Source organism: Zootoca vivipara, chromosome 15 (genome assembly GCF_963506605.1).
Source record: "Zootoca vivipara chromosome 15, rZooViv1.1, whole genome shotgun sequence".
In the NCBI taxonomy this organism is placed as follows: Eukaryota; Metazoa; Chordata; class Lepidosauria; order Squamata; family Lacertidae; genus Zootoca; species Zootoca vivipara.
In genome coordinates, this window is record NC_083290.1 from 34,136,130 (window position 1) to 34,156,095 (window position 19,966).

Sequence of the window (19,966 nt, forward strand, 5' to 3'; positions counted from 1 at the left end):
CATGCATACCTCTGGTATGATAAAAAGAGAGCCCACAAAGGATTTACAAACCATGTGATAAGAAGGTCTTTATATGAAGTGTGGGAAAGAAATAAGATGCTGCTGGAAACTAAAACTCCATGGTGGATCTCACCAGTAGAGGTATTGACGGTTAAAAAAGTGAATATGGAAGGGAGGAGGGCCACATATGAAGAGATTCTGATCAAAACAGAGAAGGGTTGGAGGTTGAAACCTTATGAGGAGATTAAAGAGGTGTTGACGGGATGGATACAATATCACCAAGTAAATGATGTACTTAAGGATGATAAAAAAATAGGTTTTGAGGACAAAAGGTCCAAATTTCAAATAGAATTGTTGGAAGGCAGAGCTAAACTATTGTCGAAAATGTACGATCTGTTGTTAGAATGGTATACAAAAGATGAACTGACAAAAGATGCTATGATTAAATGGGCAAAAGATTTTGGGCATAATATTGAATATGATGCGTGGTTGAAATTGTGGAATCAAGTTTACAGCATGTACCGCCTTGAAAGAGAATGTTTTGAAGATTATGTATAGATGGTATTTAACACCAGTAAAATTGGCTAAGATGTATAGAATGAGTAGTAAAACTTGCTGGAAATGTAAAGAAAAAGATGGTGAATTTTATCATATGTGGTGGACATGTGACAGAGTTAAAAGATTTGGGGAAATGATATATAATGAATTGAAAAAGATTTTTAAATACACCTTTCCCAAAAAACCAGAGGCATTTTTGTTAGGAATTATGGGAGGGGAGATTTTGAAAGAAGACCAAATACTGTTTATGTATGCGACAACCGCGGCCAGGACTTTGTTGGCCCAAAAATGGAAAAATCAGGAAATACCAACGATTGATGAGTGGCAGATGAAAATGATAGACTATGCTGAATCAGCAAAACTGACATGCAGGATCCGAAACCAGGGAGAGACAAAGTTCTGAAAAGACTGGAGTAAATTTGTGGATTATATGGAGAAGAACTGTAGAAGTTTAAAAACACTTGCAGGATTGAAATAAATCCTACGAATTGACTGAAGTGAGGACAATAGTAAACTGCGAGACAGGAGTAAATAAGAAAACCGCTGGAAGGGAAGGAGGGAAGTCAAAGCTTGGCAGAGCAAATTGAGATGGGTGAATCTAAGATGAATTGTGTCAAAAATGTTGTTTTGTTTGTTTTATTTGTTAATTTGGAAAAACTGAATAAAAGCTATTATAAAAAAATAAAAAAAGAAAAAAAGAGATGCATGCTGTGATCAGGGCCGGCCCTACAGCAAGGCTGGGGGGCGCAGGGCGCCAGGGGGGCGTCGTGCTGCGTGCAGTGCCCGACAGTCAGCCGCGCTGGGAAACGGGGCGGGGGGGGGGCGCCGGAGGGATAGTCGCACCACAGCCCCAGGGCGCCCGATATGCTTAAGACGGCCCTGGCTGTGATCATCAGCTTCCAGATATCCATCTATCTACATCTAGGATGTAAAGAGCAGGGTGTCCAAAAGGGGATGAGATGCAAAGAGAGACATTGTTAACACTCCACAGACCCAGTAACACTTTGTGCACAGTGCAGTCGGCTCAAGTTCCATCAAAATTCTGCTCCTAATAAAGACTAATGATCTTTAAGGTGCCACAACTCATTTTCACATTTGCTGCCATAGAGCTCCCCCTCTGGAGCGAAAATATTGATAGCTAGAGACCTACTGTTGGTGGTTATTTAAAGCCACTGTCTCAGATTCAGCCCTCCTTACATCTCTGTACCTTTCGGGTTTCCCGCTGCCGTGGATGTGATGCCTTTCTCTATGTCATCCCTGCCTCTTCTACCTAAATAATCTTATAGCCTCCACCAGACACCCCCTCCGCAGGGAAATTTGTTTCAGGCAGTAAACCTGAAATTAACATTAGCGGAACAGCTTTGCAGTAAAATAAACTGCCGAGAGAACTTGTAGTTTTCCGCTACGGCTCCGTAGGAGACCATTACCCTTGAATGTAGAAGGTCCCTAGTTCAACCCCTCACATCTCCAAACAGCTCTGGGAGAGATACCTGTCTGAAATCCTAGAGAGCTGCTGCCAATCAGTGTCTAACCTGCCATTCTCCAGAAGTCATTGGAATCCAACTTTCATTAATGCCAGCCAGCCCAGCCAATGGTTTAAGACAGGCATAGGCAACCTCGGCCCTCCAGATGTTTTTGGACTACAACTCCCATGATCCCTAGCTAACAGGACCAGTGGTCAGGGATTGTGGGAATTGTAGTCCCAAAACATTTGGAGGGCCAAGGTTGCCTGTGCCTGGTTTAGGAGGATGGGAGCTGTTATCCAACAAATTGTACAGACTCATAGGTTAGCTGTCTCTGGTGTAGACAACAGCGAAGAGGATGGCTCAATGGTCAGACTCAGTATGTGGTCTAAGACTTCCTCCAGAACCAGGGGTCCAGTTAAGTAACCTACTGCTTCTTTTTCACCCAGAAAGAGACTTGCAACTTTTAACAGCTGCACGACACAATCAATCAGGCAAAGCTGTCAGGTGCAGTGAAGGCCCTCCTTTATGTGCCTCCTCCTCGAGAGGTCCGGAGGGTGGCAACACGAGAACGGCCCTTCTCTGCAGTGGCTCCCTGTCTGTGGAATGCTCTCTCCAGGGAAAGCTTCGCCTGGCACCTTCATTAAACACCCTTTAGGCGCCATGCAAAAACGTTCCTTTTTAACCAGGCCTTTGGTTGATCTGTTTGACATCCTATACCCTTTTAAAATGTGGCTCTTTTCGAGGGTGGGAGGGGGGTTATTTCATTGTTGGTTTTATTCTGATTATATATGTTGTGATCTTTTCTGTGAATTGCCCTGAGATCTCTGGGTATAGGGTGGTATATGAAGAAGAAGAAGAAGAAGAAGAAGAAGAAGAAGAAGAAGAAGAAGAAGAAGAAGAAGAAGAAGAAGAAGAAGAAGAAGAAGAAGAAGAAGAAGAAGAAGAATGGGAAGAAACATCATCTGCCAAACTACTAATGGTGATGCAGCTGTTCTGCCAATCTTACTTTCTGGCAATCTTACTTTCACAACTCTTTATATATTATGGTGTCATAGGAGAGAGAGAGAGAGAGAGAGAGAGAGAGAGAGAGAGAGAGAGAGAGAGAGAGAGAGAGAGAGAGAGAGAGAGAGATGATGATGATGATGATGATGATGATGATGATGATGATGATGATGTCTTACCTTTCTTGCTATTTTTATTCCAGGATCCCTGAGGTATAAGATTTGGAGATAGGGAGCCCTTTGCCTTCCGTGGCCCTTGATGTGCTGCTCCGCTAGTACTGGCAAGCCAGGGGTTCGGACTGTAGTGGGGCATAAACATCTGGTCACCATTTTGCACCAGTTCCACGGCATGCAGGCTGGGGCTGGAAAGGCGAGGCGGTGGGGCATTGTAGAAAGTTTTCAGGTCCTTCACGGGAAGATCTACATAAAGTGCCCCATATAGGCTGCTGCTCCTGCTATCAGGCACCATAGGAACAGTTTGGATGTGGGAACCTTGGCTCTGCCTGTCGAAGGATGCTGCTGTGGGGAGGGGGGAAGGAAAATGCAAAAAGGAGGGGTCAGTCAGGGATGGAGCAACCTACTTAGTTCATAGCCATTTTGCATGTGTTGATTCACAACTCCATTTTGCCCTGTTACTGCAATAATCCGTTTTTTTTTAAAAAAAAGGAATCTACAAAAAGATCCTATTTAAATATGTATACGTAAATGTCCTTAAATGCATTTTTAAATTTCTCTCATAGTATGCATTTCCAAGAGTATATTTTATCCTTACAGTACACATTTTACTGTATTGTCTTGAATATAAGCCGCACCTGCAAATAAGCCACACCTTTAAAATTCAAGGGGGGTGGGGTAGAATATAAGCCGCTCCCTTGAAATTGGGTTACAGGATGAAAGCACTGGGGTTGGTAGAATTGTAACTCCGAGCCCATTTATGCCTTGCAAGCCCACAAAAGTTACTGTACAAACGCTAAAACTGCAAATTGCTATTCAATCGCTACAATTCTGCAGGCGCTCACACCCGTAAATGACAAATGAACAGTCTCAAGCTCGCAAATCGGCAATAAAACATATTTTGTTCCGTTTAACCGTATGTCTGTTTCAGCAGCGATACTGTAAAAGCCCATTTTTGTAAGGTTGCGAATTTAAGCCCCACTTTAACTTTTCGCGGTCGGAATTTGGGGGGGGGGAAGTGAGGCTTATAATCGGGCCAATAACGGTATATGCATTTTGATACCTCAAAATTCAGAGACGTGCAAAATCCAAATAACTCTAGAATGCATGGATGGGCAGGTTCCCGGAGACAAGATTGCAGCTACCTTGGGCTCCTTCTCCAGCCCTGATGCTTCCAATATGGCTGCTGAACTAAGCCATGGTTTGGCTCGTGTGCCATCCAAATCAGGGATCATGGTTTGTTGCACTCCAGAAAAACCATAGGCTGTAACCATGCCTTGTTCCTGGGTTTACAATCCATGGTTTGTCTGGAGTGAGATCCTTAGTTCAGACAACATGCTAAGCCAAACCATGGTTAAGCGCAGCAGTAGTGCAGCAGGAAGAGGATCAGGGGAGGAACCAACTCCAGGAACCCTTGCATTCACATGTCTGCACTAAGCTCACATTGCATGAAAAGCAGCTCACTGGAAGAATGAAATAATACTGTCAGCGGATGAAGGTGGCAATGAGCTAAGAGTGGAGGTTTGCAAGGACCAGGGTCCAACCCCTCTGCATCTTTCAACAATAATATAATTCCTTATTATGGCTGCAGATCAATAAAATTAAGTACAGAAATAAAACATGCAACTTGTTAAAACAATTGGAAACAGATGGGATACTATTATACGTTCCCTCCATCCCTCAAGCCAACAGACGATTTCTCCTGATCTGTATTGAAGTCAGTTGGGTTTTTTTTACAACCTTCCCAGTAGCATACGAGTGAGCATCCCTTAAGCAGATGGAAGCCAGATCTTCCGATCTTCCTGGGAGAGTGCTTAATAAAAGGAGAATCATCCGCTCTCTCTATACTCACTATACAGATTGCAGCACAGAAGAACAGGGTCAACAGGTCCTATTGCACCAACTCTACACAAATGCAACCGTTCATAAACCCAAGTCTTGGTGAATCGTCCACTTAAAAGTGCAAAAGGCAACATGCTGAAATGAGCAAGGATAAATGCTCCCCTATATTTGAGCAACAACCATATCGTAATAAACAATATTAAAACCAGATGCACAGTTCCACCCAAAATTCTCCACCCTACTCGCAAGCAACAATATTCTCAGGCTATCTTGCCAAATGTTCTCCAGGGTGGCCAATGTGTGAAATTCTCTAACAATTTCCTCAGAAAATGGATCAGATTGTAAATTTCAGAGAAATTCAGCAAGCTCTAAGCCAAGCTTCCTCAAACTCGGCCCTCCAGATGTTTTTGGCCTACAACTCCCATGATCCCTCGCTAGCAGGACCAGTGGTCAGGGATGATGGGAATTGTAGTCTCAAAACATCTGGAGGGCCAAGTTTCAGGAAGCCTGCTCTAAGCAAAACTAAACCACCTGCTCTTTCGCAAGGGGCACTTACTAGATTTGTGGGATTCCTGGTTATCTTTGGGTTCGGTCCACAAGAGCTGACTGCTCAAGCTGCTGCTGGTGCTGTAGTTCTTGGAGCCTGAAGTTGACTTCCATGTGTTTGAAAGCCAGGGAGAATCACTACAGTCTACCCTACAGCCAAAGGGGAAACAGGCACACTTTCATAGATGCAAATCTCGGTGGAGTGGCAGACAGACTCACTGACTAAACAGACAGACAGAAGACTGTGAAATCAGAGAAGGACACGGCACAACTCTATTGGTAGCTTGGGCATTCAAGCCAGGCAGGTGTCTTCATTTGCACACACAGGACTAGAAAGCTGCAGAAATATATACCTCAGCCCCCACCCCCTTACAAGAAGACTAGACATGTATAAAGAACTGTAGTGATTTTGTTCAGGTTTTGCATGACAAGGACAGGACATGAAGAAGTGAAATTGCTATTTAATTCTGGGTCACAGTGGTGGTGGGTGATAACTTGCCCCCTGATTGCCACCAAACATTCCACGGCATTTAACTATTTTGCTGGAGCTGTCTTGCCCAGATAGAAATATGCATGCATCCTGAGAGAGAGAGGAGGAACGGCAGCATACCTGTGTTTGATGATGGTGTCATCACTGGCGTTTCTATACAAACCTGGAGAGAGTGAGGTGCATGGCAAAAGAGCATTAGGCAGGCAAACTTGTCTTCACGGACAATTCATTTTATGATTCCTCACTGCAGCTGGCAGCAGCACTCCCTGCCACACTGCATAGTAAGACCACAACTTAACTCCTGACCTGGGATCAAGCGACCTCTTGGTGTGCTTAATGTATTCAGTTGCTGGGGGGGCGGTGTTCAAGGAAGCAATGCCCCCCCATACAATCACATGCAATGCACATGCTGTGACAATCCCCCCCCCCCACATGCATGCTTAGAATAGAGCAGGGTTCCCGACACCTCCCCAGCAATTTCTGTATAACTCTTGGAAATCTTCCCAGGCCAAAACACTTCTCCCCAGGCTACATCCCTGCTCCGCCCCCTCCTTGAGTGTTTTTGACCCGCTGGGATACATTCCTTGGACTTTGATAACACCTATTGCTTGCCAGGACGGATGATATAATAATAATAATAATAATAATAATAATAATAATAATAATAATAATAATAATAATAATAATAATATATTTATACCCCGCCCATCTGGCTGGGTTTCCCCAGCCACTCTGGGCGGCTTCCAACAGAAAAATGCAATAAAATAATATATTAAACATTAAAAGCCTGCCTAAACAGGGCTGCCTTCAGATGTCTTCTAAAAATCTGGTAGCTGTTTTTCTCTTTGACATCTGATGGGAGGGCGTTCCACAGGGTGGGCGCCACCACCGAGAAGGCCCTCTGCCTGGTTCCCTGCAACTTGGCTTCTTGCAACGAGGGAACCGCCAGAAGGCCCTCGGTCCTGGACCTCAGTGTCCGGGCAGAATGATGGGGGTGGAGACGCTCCTTCAGGTAGGAGGATAGGAGAGGGTTGTGTTGACTGTATGTAGAAACCAGTCTATTGTACAATGGTAAAGGGACTGCCTCTCCTGGTATGCCCCGCAGAGGACATTAAGGCCCACAAATAATAACATACTGGAGATCCCGAGTCACAAGGTGGTTAGACTGGCCTCGACCAGGACCAGGGCCTTCTCAGTACTAGCCCTGACCTGGTGGAACGCTCTCTCTCACGAGACTAGGGCCCAGCGGGAGTTGTCATCTTTTCGTAGGGCCTGCAAGACGGAGCTGTTCCGCTTGGCCTTTGGACTGACTCAGTTTGACCCCGGTGTTACCCTCCCCTAAGGCTTTATCCTACAGATATTTAAATGAGGTTGCACTTGTAGATCCCTAATTTTAAAATTGAATCTTAACATTGTATTTAATCTGCATTTTAATTGAATTGTTTCTTTTATGCTTGCTTTGATATTCTTGTTGTTAGCCGCCCTGAGCCCGGTCTTGACTGGGAAGGGCGGGGTATAAATAATAATAATAATAATAATAATAATAATAATAATAATAATAATAATAATAATAATTGCTGCACCCACTTTCGTCTCCGGCTCTGCCTGTCACTGAAACGTCGCCCTCAGAAGATTGCCCAGAAGGAAATGGGGACCTCAGACTGAAAAAGGTTTCCCACCACTGGCAGAGTGTCCTATTCAGACTGAGACCCTACACTGAGCCCATTTACCCACCAGTGCAATGAGTCAGAACGCTGCCCTTTCCATAAGCCGAAGGCCAGACTCTATCTGCCTCCCTTACCTTCACCTAGAGCATATGGATGTCTCCGGCCATACTGCCTGGCTTGCTGCTGGCAAACGTAAACCGTGAAAGCCATCAGCATGACCCAGAGGGCCGAGCCCACACTGGCAATGAAGACAGGTTGGCGCACCACTTCCAGGATGTAGTTGGCGGAATGGAAGTCCGGGGTCTTGGCCATCTTCTCGACTATCGGCTCTGGAAAGGAACGAGGTGTGATGGTGAACTTAAGCCACAGAAGAATGAAGAAGGTTTGGACTGTGTGTACACACAGTAGATGAGCCCTGGCCTCAGGGACAATATATTCAGTGGGAGGCGTGGCTACAGCTGAGTGGCGGGGCACATGCTGGAGATCACAGCAGTGATGCCAGATGCCCATGGCAGCTGGAGGGGAAGAGGACCAACAGCAGGTGGAGCCAGAGCCAATGAGAGGCAGAGCCTGTGAGGAGTAACAAGTAACCGAAGGGGTTAACTGTGTACTGTGTAGCACCTGACCACTGAGGAAGATATCATGTTACAGAATGTGCTAGAAGTGTTTCTGTGTGTATCAGTTGGTTTCGTTTTGCCTGGGAGACGGTCGCAAGATGTCTGCGCTCTCACCAGGTTGTTTGTTATTTTCTCTTTAAAATAAACTCCAGTAGTTATTAGAACACCTTGGACTCTGTGTGTTCTTAAGAGGCTTTTTATCCAACGGCTATACAAGTTTCCGCTGTGTGTGAGAAGAAGAAGAACTCTGCTGTGTGTTTTACTGCCAGCCCGGGTCTACGGAGCAGAGGCGCTAGAGAAAGCGTGCCGGGCGGTAATCAGTGGCTCCTAATTGAGTCATAAACAACTCAAAGGAGTCCTATACCCGTCACAGAGCCAACTCATCCCAGTTTTGCTCCCCATCCTCCTCCCTACAATGACAACACAGAGACTAAGGAGGAGGAAGCTACCACCCTGTTAAGTATCATTGTTTAATGTACATTGAAATGGGAAATAAATCTATAATGTGCCAGGATTGTACTGTGAAGCATGGCTGGAAATTTCCATTGAAGCTGAGGAAGAGCCTAACAGGTCAACCATTAAGTGGGGCTGTATCTCTGCTGGCTCAGTCACAAGGTGTTTAGCTCAGAATCATATGAAAAGGACTGTAGTACATATGTTAATCTGGAGGCATTCAACTTGGGTGAGGTGCTCTCTTTGTTGTTGTTGTTGTGTAGCCTTGTTTGTAAACTGCCCTATCCTGGTAGATCTCAGGGCGGTTAATGACAAAGAATTGCAATATTAAAAAACACATAATACCAGTGCTTTTGGGGAGGGGGTGTTAGGGGTACGCATACCCCTGAACATTTGTGAATCTAAATTCGGCCTCATTGAGGGGCAGTATTTCAATATGAGTAGGAAAAAAAGAGCATCATCATCATCATAGACAAGCCAATAATCCCTCCTTCCGCAGTCCATTTAAAAGGGCATCAGATGTCAGTTGGCCAAAGGCCTGGTTAAAGTGGGATGTTTTCACCTGGAGCCTAAAGGTGTATAATGAAGGTGCCAGGCAAGCCTCCCTGGGGAGAGCATTCCACAAACGTGGAGCCACTGCAGTAAAGCCCGTTCTCATGTTGCCACCCTCCAGACCTCTCATGGAGGAGGCACACAAAGAAAGGCCTCGGAGGATGATTTCAGGGTCCGAGTACTGTAGGTTCATATGGGGAGAGGCGGTATTGCAGTTGTGTGAATCTCTGTCTCCAGTAAAACAGCCTGAGGCTAATGGAGGCTGCAATGGTTAAGAGACAGAGCTTTGGTTTTTAGCTCAGACTGCAATATACAGTATTTATAATCTAAGATATTATGCCTTATGCTGGGATCAGTATATGAAATTATGCAACTAAGTGGATGTAACTTTTATTTGTTCTAAGTTGTTTTGAAGTTAAGTTCTGTAAGGCCCAATTTAGACGCATCAAAGAAGCATTTCAGCTAAACACATTGTAAATTTCATAAAGGGAAATCACGTTGACAAAAGACTGGTCTCCACAGCGCCATCTGGTGTCACAGTGTTATAACGCATATAAAACTGGTTTGTTTGTTTTTTACTAACGTAAGTAAAGCTTTTGAACCATATTTTTGGACTGATATTCTATGAATTGGCACAATCCTCTTTTAAAGCCATCCTCTTTTGGGGGCCATCCCTGGCCCTGCTACAAGATGCTACAAGTCCCATCTACCGAAGCCAGCATAGTAAATGGTCAGGAATGATGGGAGTTGTAGTCCAACAGCATCTACATTGCCACAGGTGTCCCCACCCCTGTACTAAGGGATCAACTACAAAATAGCACCTCTGACCTACAGCACTGCATACAGGATTACTGGGCACTCCAATTCCAGCTCCATTGACTGCTGCTACCTGGACACAGAATTTTTGCCCATTAGCCAGGCCTGTCACTTCTAGGCTGTGTGTTTCTCCACCCACTGTTCTGTTGGAGCCTGAGGAAGTTTCATTGCCCAAGAACCAGACCTACAAACACAAGGCGAGAGAAGAAAAACGTCAGCCTGTCTCACACAGAGCGGCACAAGACGGCAATTTCTGCAGAACAGAAGCACACATGAGAGGAACCAAATATATCCTGCACAGAGTCACACATCTAGCAAAGCAGTGAGAGACAGATGCAATGTTGGGGAAAGACGCCAAATAACGGGGTGGCTAAGGCTAAGTTTTGTTTTTCTCAGTCTGTGGGCTGCATTTCTGGGGTGGTGGGGCACATGCCAGTAGTGTGTGAAGCCAGAGGAATTGATTGATTGAGTGATTAATTAGTTTTATTATTTATACCCCACTCATCTGTCTGGGTTGCCCCAGCCACTCTGGGCAGCTTCCAGCAAAATATAAAAACATAACAAAACATCAAACATTAAAACTTCCCAATACAGGACTGCCTTCAGATGTCTTCTAAAAGTTGTATTGTTATTTATCTCCTTGACATCTGATGGGAGGGTGTTCCACAGGGAGGGTGCCACTGCTGAGAAGGCCCTCTGCCTGATTCCCTGTAGCTTCACTTCTCGCAGGGAGGGAACTGCCAGAAGGCCCTTGGACCTAGACCTCAGTGTCTGGACTGGACAATGGGGGTGGAAACACTCCTTCAGGTATACAGGGCCGAGGCCGTTTAGGGCTTGAAAGGTCAGCACCAACACTTTGAACTGAGACAAGAGATGAGGCAGTCTGCTGGAGAATCCAGGGAGTTTCAGCATAAACAGATCTAGCTCTGAAGAGTTCTGTGTATTATACAGAAACTCAGAACTCCACCTTTTGTTTTTAAGTCCCCAAATTAGAAAGAGGATAAATTCCAGTTCCCCTGAAATGATTTATGACTCACAGGGGTAAAAAAGGCAGGCTGGTTGCACAGCCTCGCAGCTCGGCCATGGCTGTGCAGACACAGTTTTCTAAGCAGGGAAGCGTTTCTCCAACTGAGTCCTTCTCCATACTTTCTAACTAAAGAGCATACTGTGTGTCTGTCCTTTAGTTAGAAAGTATGGCGAGGGACTTGGTCATGGAAGAAGGGCTGGGTTTAAGAATGGGGGAAGGCAAGGACTGGAAGGCAAGCACTTTGAATTGTGCTTGGAAATTTACTGGGAGCCAGTGAAGATCCCAGTGTAGGAAAAAGTGGGCAGGGCAAGGAATGTAAAGTTTTATCTCTGTAAAGTAGGCTAGTTTCTACAAACACACACAGGCCCCTCCCTTGCCTCCATCCAGACAAGCAAGAAGCAACATCAGAATTCAAGGACACATTCTAGCCAAGTAACGACATTTGAGGGGTAAAGCAGTACCAGTGAGGGGTGTGGCCTGCTGAGAATTCTGAGGGCCAGGTTGATATGTCAGGAGGGCCACATTTGACCCCCCCCCCAGGCTTGAGATTCCCTGCCATACATGCACCTGCCATACATGTATAATATACAAGGAGCATGACAGCAGGCAAAAGAGGAAACAAGCCTTGAAATGACAAAGTAAGAACCAGGTGAGGTGTGGGTAGCCTCTGGCCCTTCAAATACTGCTGAACTTCAACTTCCACCATCCCCGTCCATTGACCATACTTCCTGGGGCTGGTGGGAGCTGTAGTTCAGCAACATCTGGAGGGCCAGAGATTCCTCATGCCTGTAATTATTACAGGAAACATAAAGAAATGTAACTGCATGCCACTCAAGCACATATCTAGTTCCCCCAGTTTCCCCAAGTAGAACAGCTGGATAACGCTGAAAGGTTGCAACCACAGTTTTAGTTTGATCCTCCCCCATGAAATGCTCTATTCCACCAGACCTTGGTGGAATACCACTTAATCGTCCTCCCTCCAGATTCCTTCTATCCATCACCATCAACCAGATATTGTGGTACCCAAATGCCACCAATTCCATGCCTCCTTACCTGGTAACCTTTGATGATACCATTGTGCATGTCTTGTGGAGGGGCCTCCCAGTGGATGATCACAGTGCCATTCACATCTTGAAATGTGGTGATGCTGATGCTCTCAGGGGAAGCACCAGGCACTGGGAAGAAAGTATAGGGTTGTTGAGATACATTTTAGGAAAAGGAGGAGCAACAGGCCTCCAACTACATGCTATTATCTACTCTTCCACCTCCTGCCTCCTCCATACAACTCAACAGCTAAAGATCTGTTTAGGGAGATCCCTCAGCTAAAGACTGAGGGAAGGGATCCCAATCCTTTGCATGCCTGGTGGATCCCAAAGAGTTCTCGGGGGGGGGGTGGAGGTGGCAAAATTAGCCCTGGGCTGGCACAATCAGCAGAAGACTAGAGAGCGCAGGATGGGGAAAGGTCCACCTTTGAATGATGTACTCTTAATTTCATTTCATGGCGACAAGGCAGGGCTCATAACCTGCCGCTAGTGCTCAGTGCTGCCTGGGTTTTGCAAAGGTGCAAGAGCACAGAAGAAGCCTACTGGCCTCCAAGGGCTAGGTCAAAGCTCAGCCACATGCTTTGTAGACAGAAGGTCCTGGGTGGGTTCAGTCTTCAGTTAATGGAGCCTCGGGTGTCACAGCTAGGAAAAGTCCTGTGCCTGGCACCTTAGAGAACTGTGTCCAACCAGGTGAGACAATAATGGGGGGGGGGAATGGATCAATGGCCAGGGGGAACTGTGGCCCTCCAAATGTTAGATTCTAACTCCCATCACCCCAGATCATTGGCCATGCTGGCTGGGGCAGTTGGAGTCTAAAAACATCCCCTATGCCCAATATAACTCATTTCTTTATGTTCACATGCACCCCACTGCCTAAGGAAGGTAAAGTGCTGGACACAGATCTCACCACATCACTGCCTCTAGAGCAGGAACGAGGAACCTGTAGCTCTCTACAGGCCCTGAAGGACTGCAATTAGGTGTATCCCTGCTCTGGATGCATCTCTGCTCGACTACAACCTCCATTGTCCCCAGCCATTAGGATGTGGTGACTGGGACTGATGGGAGTTGGAGTCCAACAACGTATGGATGGCCACTGGTTCTCCACCCATGTTCCAGAATATTTAGTGTTCAAAAAGAGGAAGTGCTGAAGTGTCGTACCTTCTTCTGGGATCCAGAGATCCCTTACGTTGCTGTCCAAGCCATAAACCTTCCCTGAATATGGTTGCACCTTGAACTCATACTTATAACCTCTCTCAAGCCCTGGGATGATGGTACGGTGGTTGCTTTGGGCATGCCATTCAGCCCAGTGTGTGGTCACAGGCAACAGGGAGCGGTAGAACACCACATAGCCATCTATGCGCTGAGAAGAGGAGACAACCTTCAAGGCAATAGGTGGGAAATCTGGGTTAACCTCTAGTTCGGAGTAGGAATGGAGAAAATTTGCCAGTTTAAGCTTCTCTCCATTTCTCGTTCTTCCAACCTTAAATTCACTTTCCCTGACTTCCTCGTCTTGCAATTTCTTCCTTTAAAAACATCTACACAAAACTGCACACAATGCATTTAGTTATGCAGTTTTGGCTAATATATACATTTTTGCAAGCATTTCCCTCCAATGTAATGTCACCTTCTTCGATATCATGCCTTTTCATGCACAATTTTTGGCTGGAGAATGGTGTCATAGAATTTGGAGGCGCGCGTGGGTTTTGAAGGATGGCTACCTTTCAGTTGACTTGTTGGTTCACAACAAGCAGGCTTGCCTTAACATGCAACGTGGCTAGATTTCTCCCCCAAGCTAAATCAGAGAGAACTGTGATATCTGCAGAAACCACAGCATTGTTTGGGTCAAGCGACTCTTGGAGATATAGATGAGGTCCCTGAGGAACACAAAAGCTATGGAACAAAGTGGGAATAGACAAGAGCCAAACAGAATCTTCACTCCAAATTAAATTAAATTAAAATTCTGCAAGCTTTTGCAATTCAACTCTGAACAGCCAGCTCAATTCAGCTCAAAATTTGGATTTTGAACAACATTCATGAACAGATTTAAACGGCAGTGTTCAATAAATACCTGCATTTTGTAACTACTTTCTCCCCTTCATCCCTACCTCTGCCACTGCAGGAAGTGGGAGAAAGATGTCTGCATTTTACAGGCTTCCTTTGGCTGTGTGCGCCTGTTCCCTGAACAGAATTTAACTCCCACCTGTCAGCTGATGAGTTAAATCCTGGGTTAAATCCTCCTGGGAACAGGCACCCACATCTAATGCAGAACCAAAACCCATCTTGCTTAAGTCACGTCAGCTGATTGAGAGGTGGGCATGATTTGGGGAAATCACCTTGTGGGCCCAATTGGAATGGCCCGTGGGTTTAGACCATGCTGCCCCTATCTGTGTGCTCTGTTACACCTTTGCTATATCTAATTCACCTTCCAGTGCAGGTGGGCTGCTGGCGTGGAGGGGACAGCAGTGACGTTTGCCAGGTAAACCTTTGCATCCATCGGCTCCTTCAATGCATCTTTTGGCCTGTCCTGCTTGCTCTGGCTAGTGTCCAGGGGATCTAGAAGCCAAAAAACAGACTCAAGGGTGTATCCTTGGAGAACATGGACTTTACCCTAATTGAGAGATGATAAGGTCAGTCCCTTTGAAGCCACCCTTCCTTTGCATTATGCTCAAGTTTGTGCTGCTTTCCTACAGGATATGGTAGCCAACGCAGCTCACAATAAATGAAGGCTGGCAACATCAATCCTGCCATTGTGGGATTCACTTGCAGGAGACCCCAGTGCCTGGAAACAGAAAGTCTGGTTGTGCATCCATAGCAGTGACCAGAGGAGGAATGACCACTGGGAGGAGCTCAGAGAGAAGAAACTGATTGGTGCATCTGCAGCAACATAACCGGATGCCTTCATCCAGAGCTGCCATCTACGGAGGGCCATGGGGGCCAGGGACCCTCCAATATTTTCAAGAAGGGGACCGCCCACCCCTAATTTCGTGGCTATCCTCAAAGGACATGCCAGGATGAAGATGCTTGGCTCTGCCTTGTCCTTTTGAGGATTGGCAGGGCCACGGCAGGGCGTCCCTTTCACAAAGGTAAGGTGGCTGGCGGTGGGATAGTGGGCTGAGTTGGCCTGCCCATGTTGGGGGGGGCATTGCATATTGACTTCATGCACAATCGAAGGGCCAACCCAATGCTGGTCGCAACTCAGTGCCTATGCCTTCATCTGTCCCAGCTGCAACAAAACATGTCTCTCCAGCCACACCTTCCAACAGTTTTTCACCCTCAAAGTGAAGGTTCACTCCTCCATAATCTCCCAAGGCAGGGCGATGCCAGCAGCAACAATTATCAAAATACATCATTGTGGTGTGACGTGGCTTTCCTCCATGGCCTTCCCCAACCTGGTGCCCTCCTAGTTATTGTTAGGCTACAGCAAAAAGGTGAGGAACCTTTTTCAGACAGATGCACATCTTCCAACAGTGGGCAACCTGTTGAAGATCTCACGCCAGCAGTGTGTAGAGCCAAAGGTAAGAACTGTGGCCAGAGGCAAAAAGTCAACAGTTCCAAAAGCGGAGGTGGCAAAACAACAGGTGTAATTCTCATCCCACTATGGTAGGCTACCTTCCTGTCACACAGAAGCCAGAGGTTTCTACACACAGGACTGATCACAGGGGAGGGGGGGCATTTGTCCCAGGGCTTCGCACCCAAGTAACCATTACTTGGTGTTTTTTTGGCATTTAGTTAATTCCCCAACTTGTTTTTTTATGCACATTGAAGCAACTTGTGACACCCTCTCTCAGCTTGGAGCTGCAAAATTTAAGAAAGAAATGTGATTTGGCAAAAGACATAAATGTTCTTGTTAACTGATTTTGTCTCATACTTAACATCAACCCCCCCAATTCTTCTGTGCATTTCACAGAAAAGGAGTAGAAAAAACATTTTTTAAATTTTTAAAAAATCAACCTCTCACTTTTTCTCTTCTTTCCAGAGGTGGGCATGGGCTTCTATTTTGTTTTCATGTGCTGTCCTTTCTTCACAGCTGCATAATGTTATGAGTTGGGGGTGGGGGACTAGGCTGTATGCTGAGACCCTTTGAATGCCTGGCTGTCCCCCCCCCCTCTAATTCTTGAAATAGCCAGGCTAGCTTCCGGGTGAGGACATTCTTCCTTCAGGCAAACCAGAGCCATTGTCATAGCTGGCCAGGTCAAGCCCTCGAGGAACATGCCTGGTCACAGGGGGAGTGGCTTGGGAAGTGGGTGTGGCCTGGACAGGGTCCCAAGTGGCCTGATATTGATTGAGCTGTTTACCTTGCACTGTTAAAGATGCTTTGGCAGTGATGGTTCCCACCTGGTTGCGAGCAGAACAGACATATTTCCCGGCATCGTTCATTGTCAAGTGCTGAATCTGTAGGACGTTTTCTCTGTTTACTTCATACCTGTGGGGAGCAACGGTACAGAACCCACAGTCAGTGACTGAGGCTTTGTTCGCAAATGCATGTTCATCCCTAAACATAGCTTCAATGTCCGGAATAGGAGCTGCATGTGTGAAAGAGCCATCACAAGTCCGCTCACCCCTTTTAGGTGTGGTGGCGTTGCAGGCTAGCGGAGGCTCCTCCAAGGCCCCAACGAGGGGGTAGCATCATCACAGCCCCATACGGATAGGGGGCATGGGCATAAGCCCGTGCCTCCTATCAGAGGCCGGATCCTAGCCTGCATCCCAGATTGGCAAATGGGGATGCAGGCTAGGACACAGGCTGGACCGTGGGTTCTTCTTAAGTTCTGCCTTTGTTCCTCTGCATACCTGCCAAGTTGCTGTCGGAGAAATAAGGGACTGGGCCGAAAGTAGCAGACCGGAAGTAGCGCTGCCGCCATTTTGGAACTGGGCGGAGCATGCTCAGAAGTGACTTTTGATGCTGCTTTGCCCAGTTCCAAAATGGCCGTCGCGCCAGAAGTCGCACTGCAGCCATTTTGGAACTGGGCAGAGCCGCATCAAAAGTCGCTTCTGAGCATGCTCCGCCCAGTTCCAAAATGGCCGCCATGCCAGAATAAACCGGGGGGGGGGACCCGTTTTTTCAGCTAGGAACAGCTGGAAAAACGGGGATTTCCCAGGGAATACGGGAGACTTGGCAGCTATGTTCCTCTGAACTGTCTGGCAATAGCTACGTGACTTAAAAGCAAAACCTGAGGAATAAATCTACAGTTGGAGCAGCATCAACCCTTTGATGTGCTTCCTATGAACACCAACTTCGAGACCTATTCTGACCTTTGAATGGCATATATTAATCTGCAAGTGTAATTTAAGATGGATGTTTATTGTATTGTGAATGTGGGGGTGAAACTTTTCTGTTGTTGTTTTTTCCCCTGCCTCTTTTTTCTTCTTCTGTCTTTAATAAATTTACAATTAAAAAATCAAAATAAAACACACACAATTTGATCCTCCTTTCACAAGCTGCAGTGCCATGGCCAAGTAACAGTGAGAGAAATCCTCTGAATTTAACAGGTATCCTCACCTTCCGGAGGGAAGCTCTCCCATTTCCTTGTGCCACTGGATGGTGGGTATTGGGTCTCCGTGGACTCCACACATGAACAGGACGGTGCTGCCAAGCTTGGCCACGACATCATTAGGCCGCCGAGTGAATACTGGCTTTTCTTGGATAGGAGAAGCAGACAATCTAATCAAACCGAATAGTCCCTTAGGGTTATGGAAGCTCTCACTAGCAGAGTGGATTTTATGGGGTCAGCGCCCACCAACGTCTACTCAGAGTAGACCCCTCGAAAGTAATGGGTCTAAACTGGCCATGTCTCTTAATTTCAAGGGATCTACTCTGAGTAGGACAAACACTGAATACGGCACACGGAGTCCAGCCATCGAAAGACATAGCTGCTTTTCAGACAGATGACCCACCTCTCTGTCCATCCATGCTTTCATATTAATGCTCTTTCCCACACTTCCTGGTGATGGAACCAGTAAAAAGGAACTCATAGGAACATAGGAAGCTGCTTTATACCAATTCAAACCATTGGTCCATCTAGCTCAGTATTATCTGCCAGTGGATACTGACTCTCCAGAGTTTCAAACATGGGACATACCCAGTCCTACCTTATGTCAGGCTTCAGGGAATTGGCTCCCCCCCCCCGGCCTGGCAGTAGATAAGCAGAACAAAGGAAGGGAGTATTCTTACCAGTTAGAAATTTTAATGATCACAGTGAGAGAACAAAGAATCCCTGTCCTAGGAATGGTGGTGCTCCCAATTAAGGGTTCCACCCTCTTCCTCCCTAGTCACCCACATCATACTGTGTCTTGTACCCTGATCTTGCAACCACTGTGCTTTCTGTGCTGGCACCTTATCAGCTCTTCTTGACCTTGGGGTGAGCGGGTGAATGCTTTCCAGAGACAATGAATCTTTTAACTGCACCCAGTGTATCTTCTCCTAGCTGTTCCCCAGCCAGTATTTCCCAGCTTCTGCCTCCTGCCCTCTACAAACCACCATTCCAAATCTATACTGTCCTCCTGCTCCTGGGAAGAGTCAGGATCCTGATCAGGAGCAGGGGGAGGGGGAGGGGGAAGCTCCCACCATTCCTTCTCAGTACAGCCCTCCTCAGCATGGTCCCTGACACCTGGGGACTGAACCTGGGACCTTCTGCTTGCAAGTGGTGTTCTGCCACTGAATTATGGTCCTTCATATTCAGTTCATATTCTGGATCTGAATACACTAAATGATCCAGCTGCTTATAATGATGCCACATCCCCAAAGAAAGTGTTGCGCATCATCTCATTCTTTATTATTATTATTAAGAATAATAATACCCACCCATTTGGCTGGGTTTCCCCAGCCACTCTGGGCAGCTTCCAACAAAATATTAAAATACAATAGTCTGTCAAACATTAAAAGCTTCCTTAAAGAGGACTGCCTTCAGATATCTTCAGAATCCCTTCCCCTTTCAAAAATTGACTTTCTAATATATTTCCCATTGGCTAAGTAAATACCTTTGTCCTGCCAGCTTCAGTACAATGCACAAATTCAATACCTGATGGTGGTGGAAATGATAGGAAACAGATACCACGATAATTCAACAGTTATGGTTGGACGGTGCTCTCGTTCTCCCCATAAGCACTTCTGTGCTCTGCGCAGTTAGGTGAAGCTCATGTCTATACATTTTGCCAGTCAGCCCCAGTGTGGCACTTATCTGTGGTGTAGAGATTCTCACCAGCTGATGGGGCACCCACCAAGGGCATAGCTCAACTTGGTGCGGAAAGATGGGAGGAGCAATCCCTGTTGCCTTCCTTACCCAAAACGGAGACCAAGGCAGCTCTGCTTGCTCGCTCTCCTACTTGGTTGGTGGCCATGCAGACATATGCTCCTGCATCGCTCTTCAAAGCATGGGCTACCAAAAGCTTTGTGTTGGTCACCTGTCGAAATGGGATGAGATAGGGGAGAAAGAATATGTTGGAGCTCTACGAGTACAGTGGTACCTCTACTCACGAATGTTTCTACTTATGAATGGAGCTCCACCCGCCATCTTGGATGCGGTTTAGATAGGATTTCTTCTACTTACGAATTTTTAGATAGGGTTGCTTCTACTTATGAATTTTTCCTCCCAATGCATTCCTATGGAATTTGACTTACATTTTTTTTCGACTTACGAATGTGTGTTCGGAACGCATTAAATTCGTAAGTAGAGATACCACTGTATTTACTTGTCCATTTTGATGTGTGGCATAATGG

General features: G+C 46.3%; 1 protein-coding gene across 2 annotated transcripts in view; it reads right to left on the reverse strand.

Annotated features, from left to right (window-relative positions):
- The window catches only part of ROBO4 (roundabout guidance receptor 4), an 89,677-nt gene that overhangs the window by 53,204 nt on the left and 16,507 nt on the right, over positions 1 to 19,966 (reverse strand). The window contains exons 4-14 of one of the 2 annotated variants that reach the window (XM_035139647.2): positions 19,530 to 19,650; positions 17,750 to 17,888; positions 16,548 to 16,675; positions 14,675 to 14,805; positions 13,411 to 13,630; positions 12,263 to 12,384; positions 10,195 to 10,366; positions 7,879 to 8,073; positions 6,198 to 6,240; positions 5,598 to 5,737; positions 3,206 to 3,541 (exon numbers count right to left, since the gene is read on the reverse strand). In XM_035139647.2, coding sequence (XP_034995538.2) covers positions 3,206 to 3,541; positions 5,598 to 5,737; positions 6,198 to 6,240; positions 7,879 to 8,073; positions 10,195 to 10,366; positions 12,263 to 12,384; positions 13,411 to 13,630; positions 14,675 to 14,805; positions 16,548 to 16,675; positions 17,750 to 17,888; positions 19,530 to 19,650 — 1,747 coding nt within the window. Of the gene's footprint in view, positions 1 to 3,205; positions 3,545 to 5,597; positions 5,738 to 6,197; positions 6,241 to 7,878; positions 8,074 to 10,194; positions 10,367 to 12,262; positions 12,385 to 13,410; positions 13,631 to 14,674; positions 14,806 to 16,547; positions 16,676 to 17,749; positions 17,889 to 19,529; positions 19,651 to 19,966 lie in introns of both variants that reach the window. The other variant, XM_035139646.2, reaches the window with a different exon arrangement.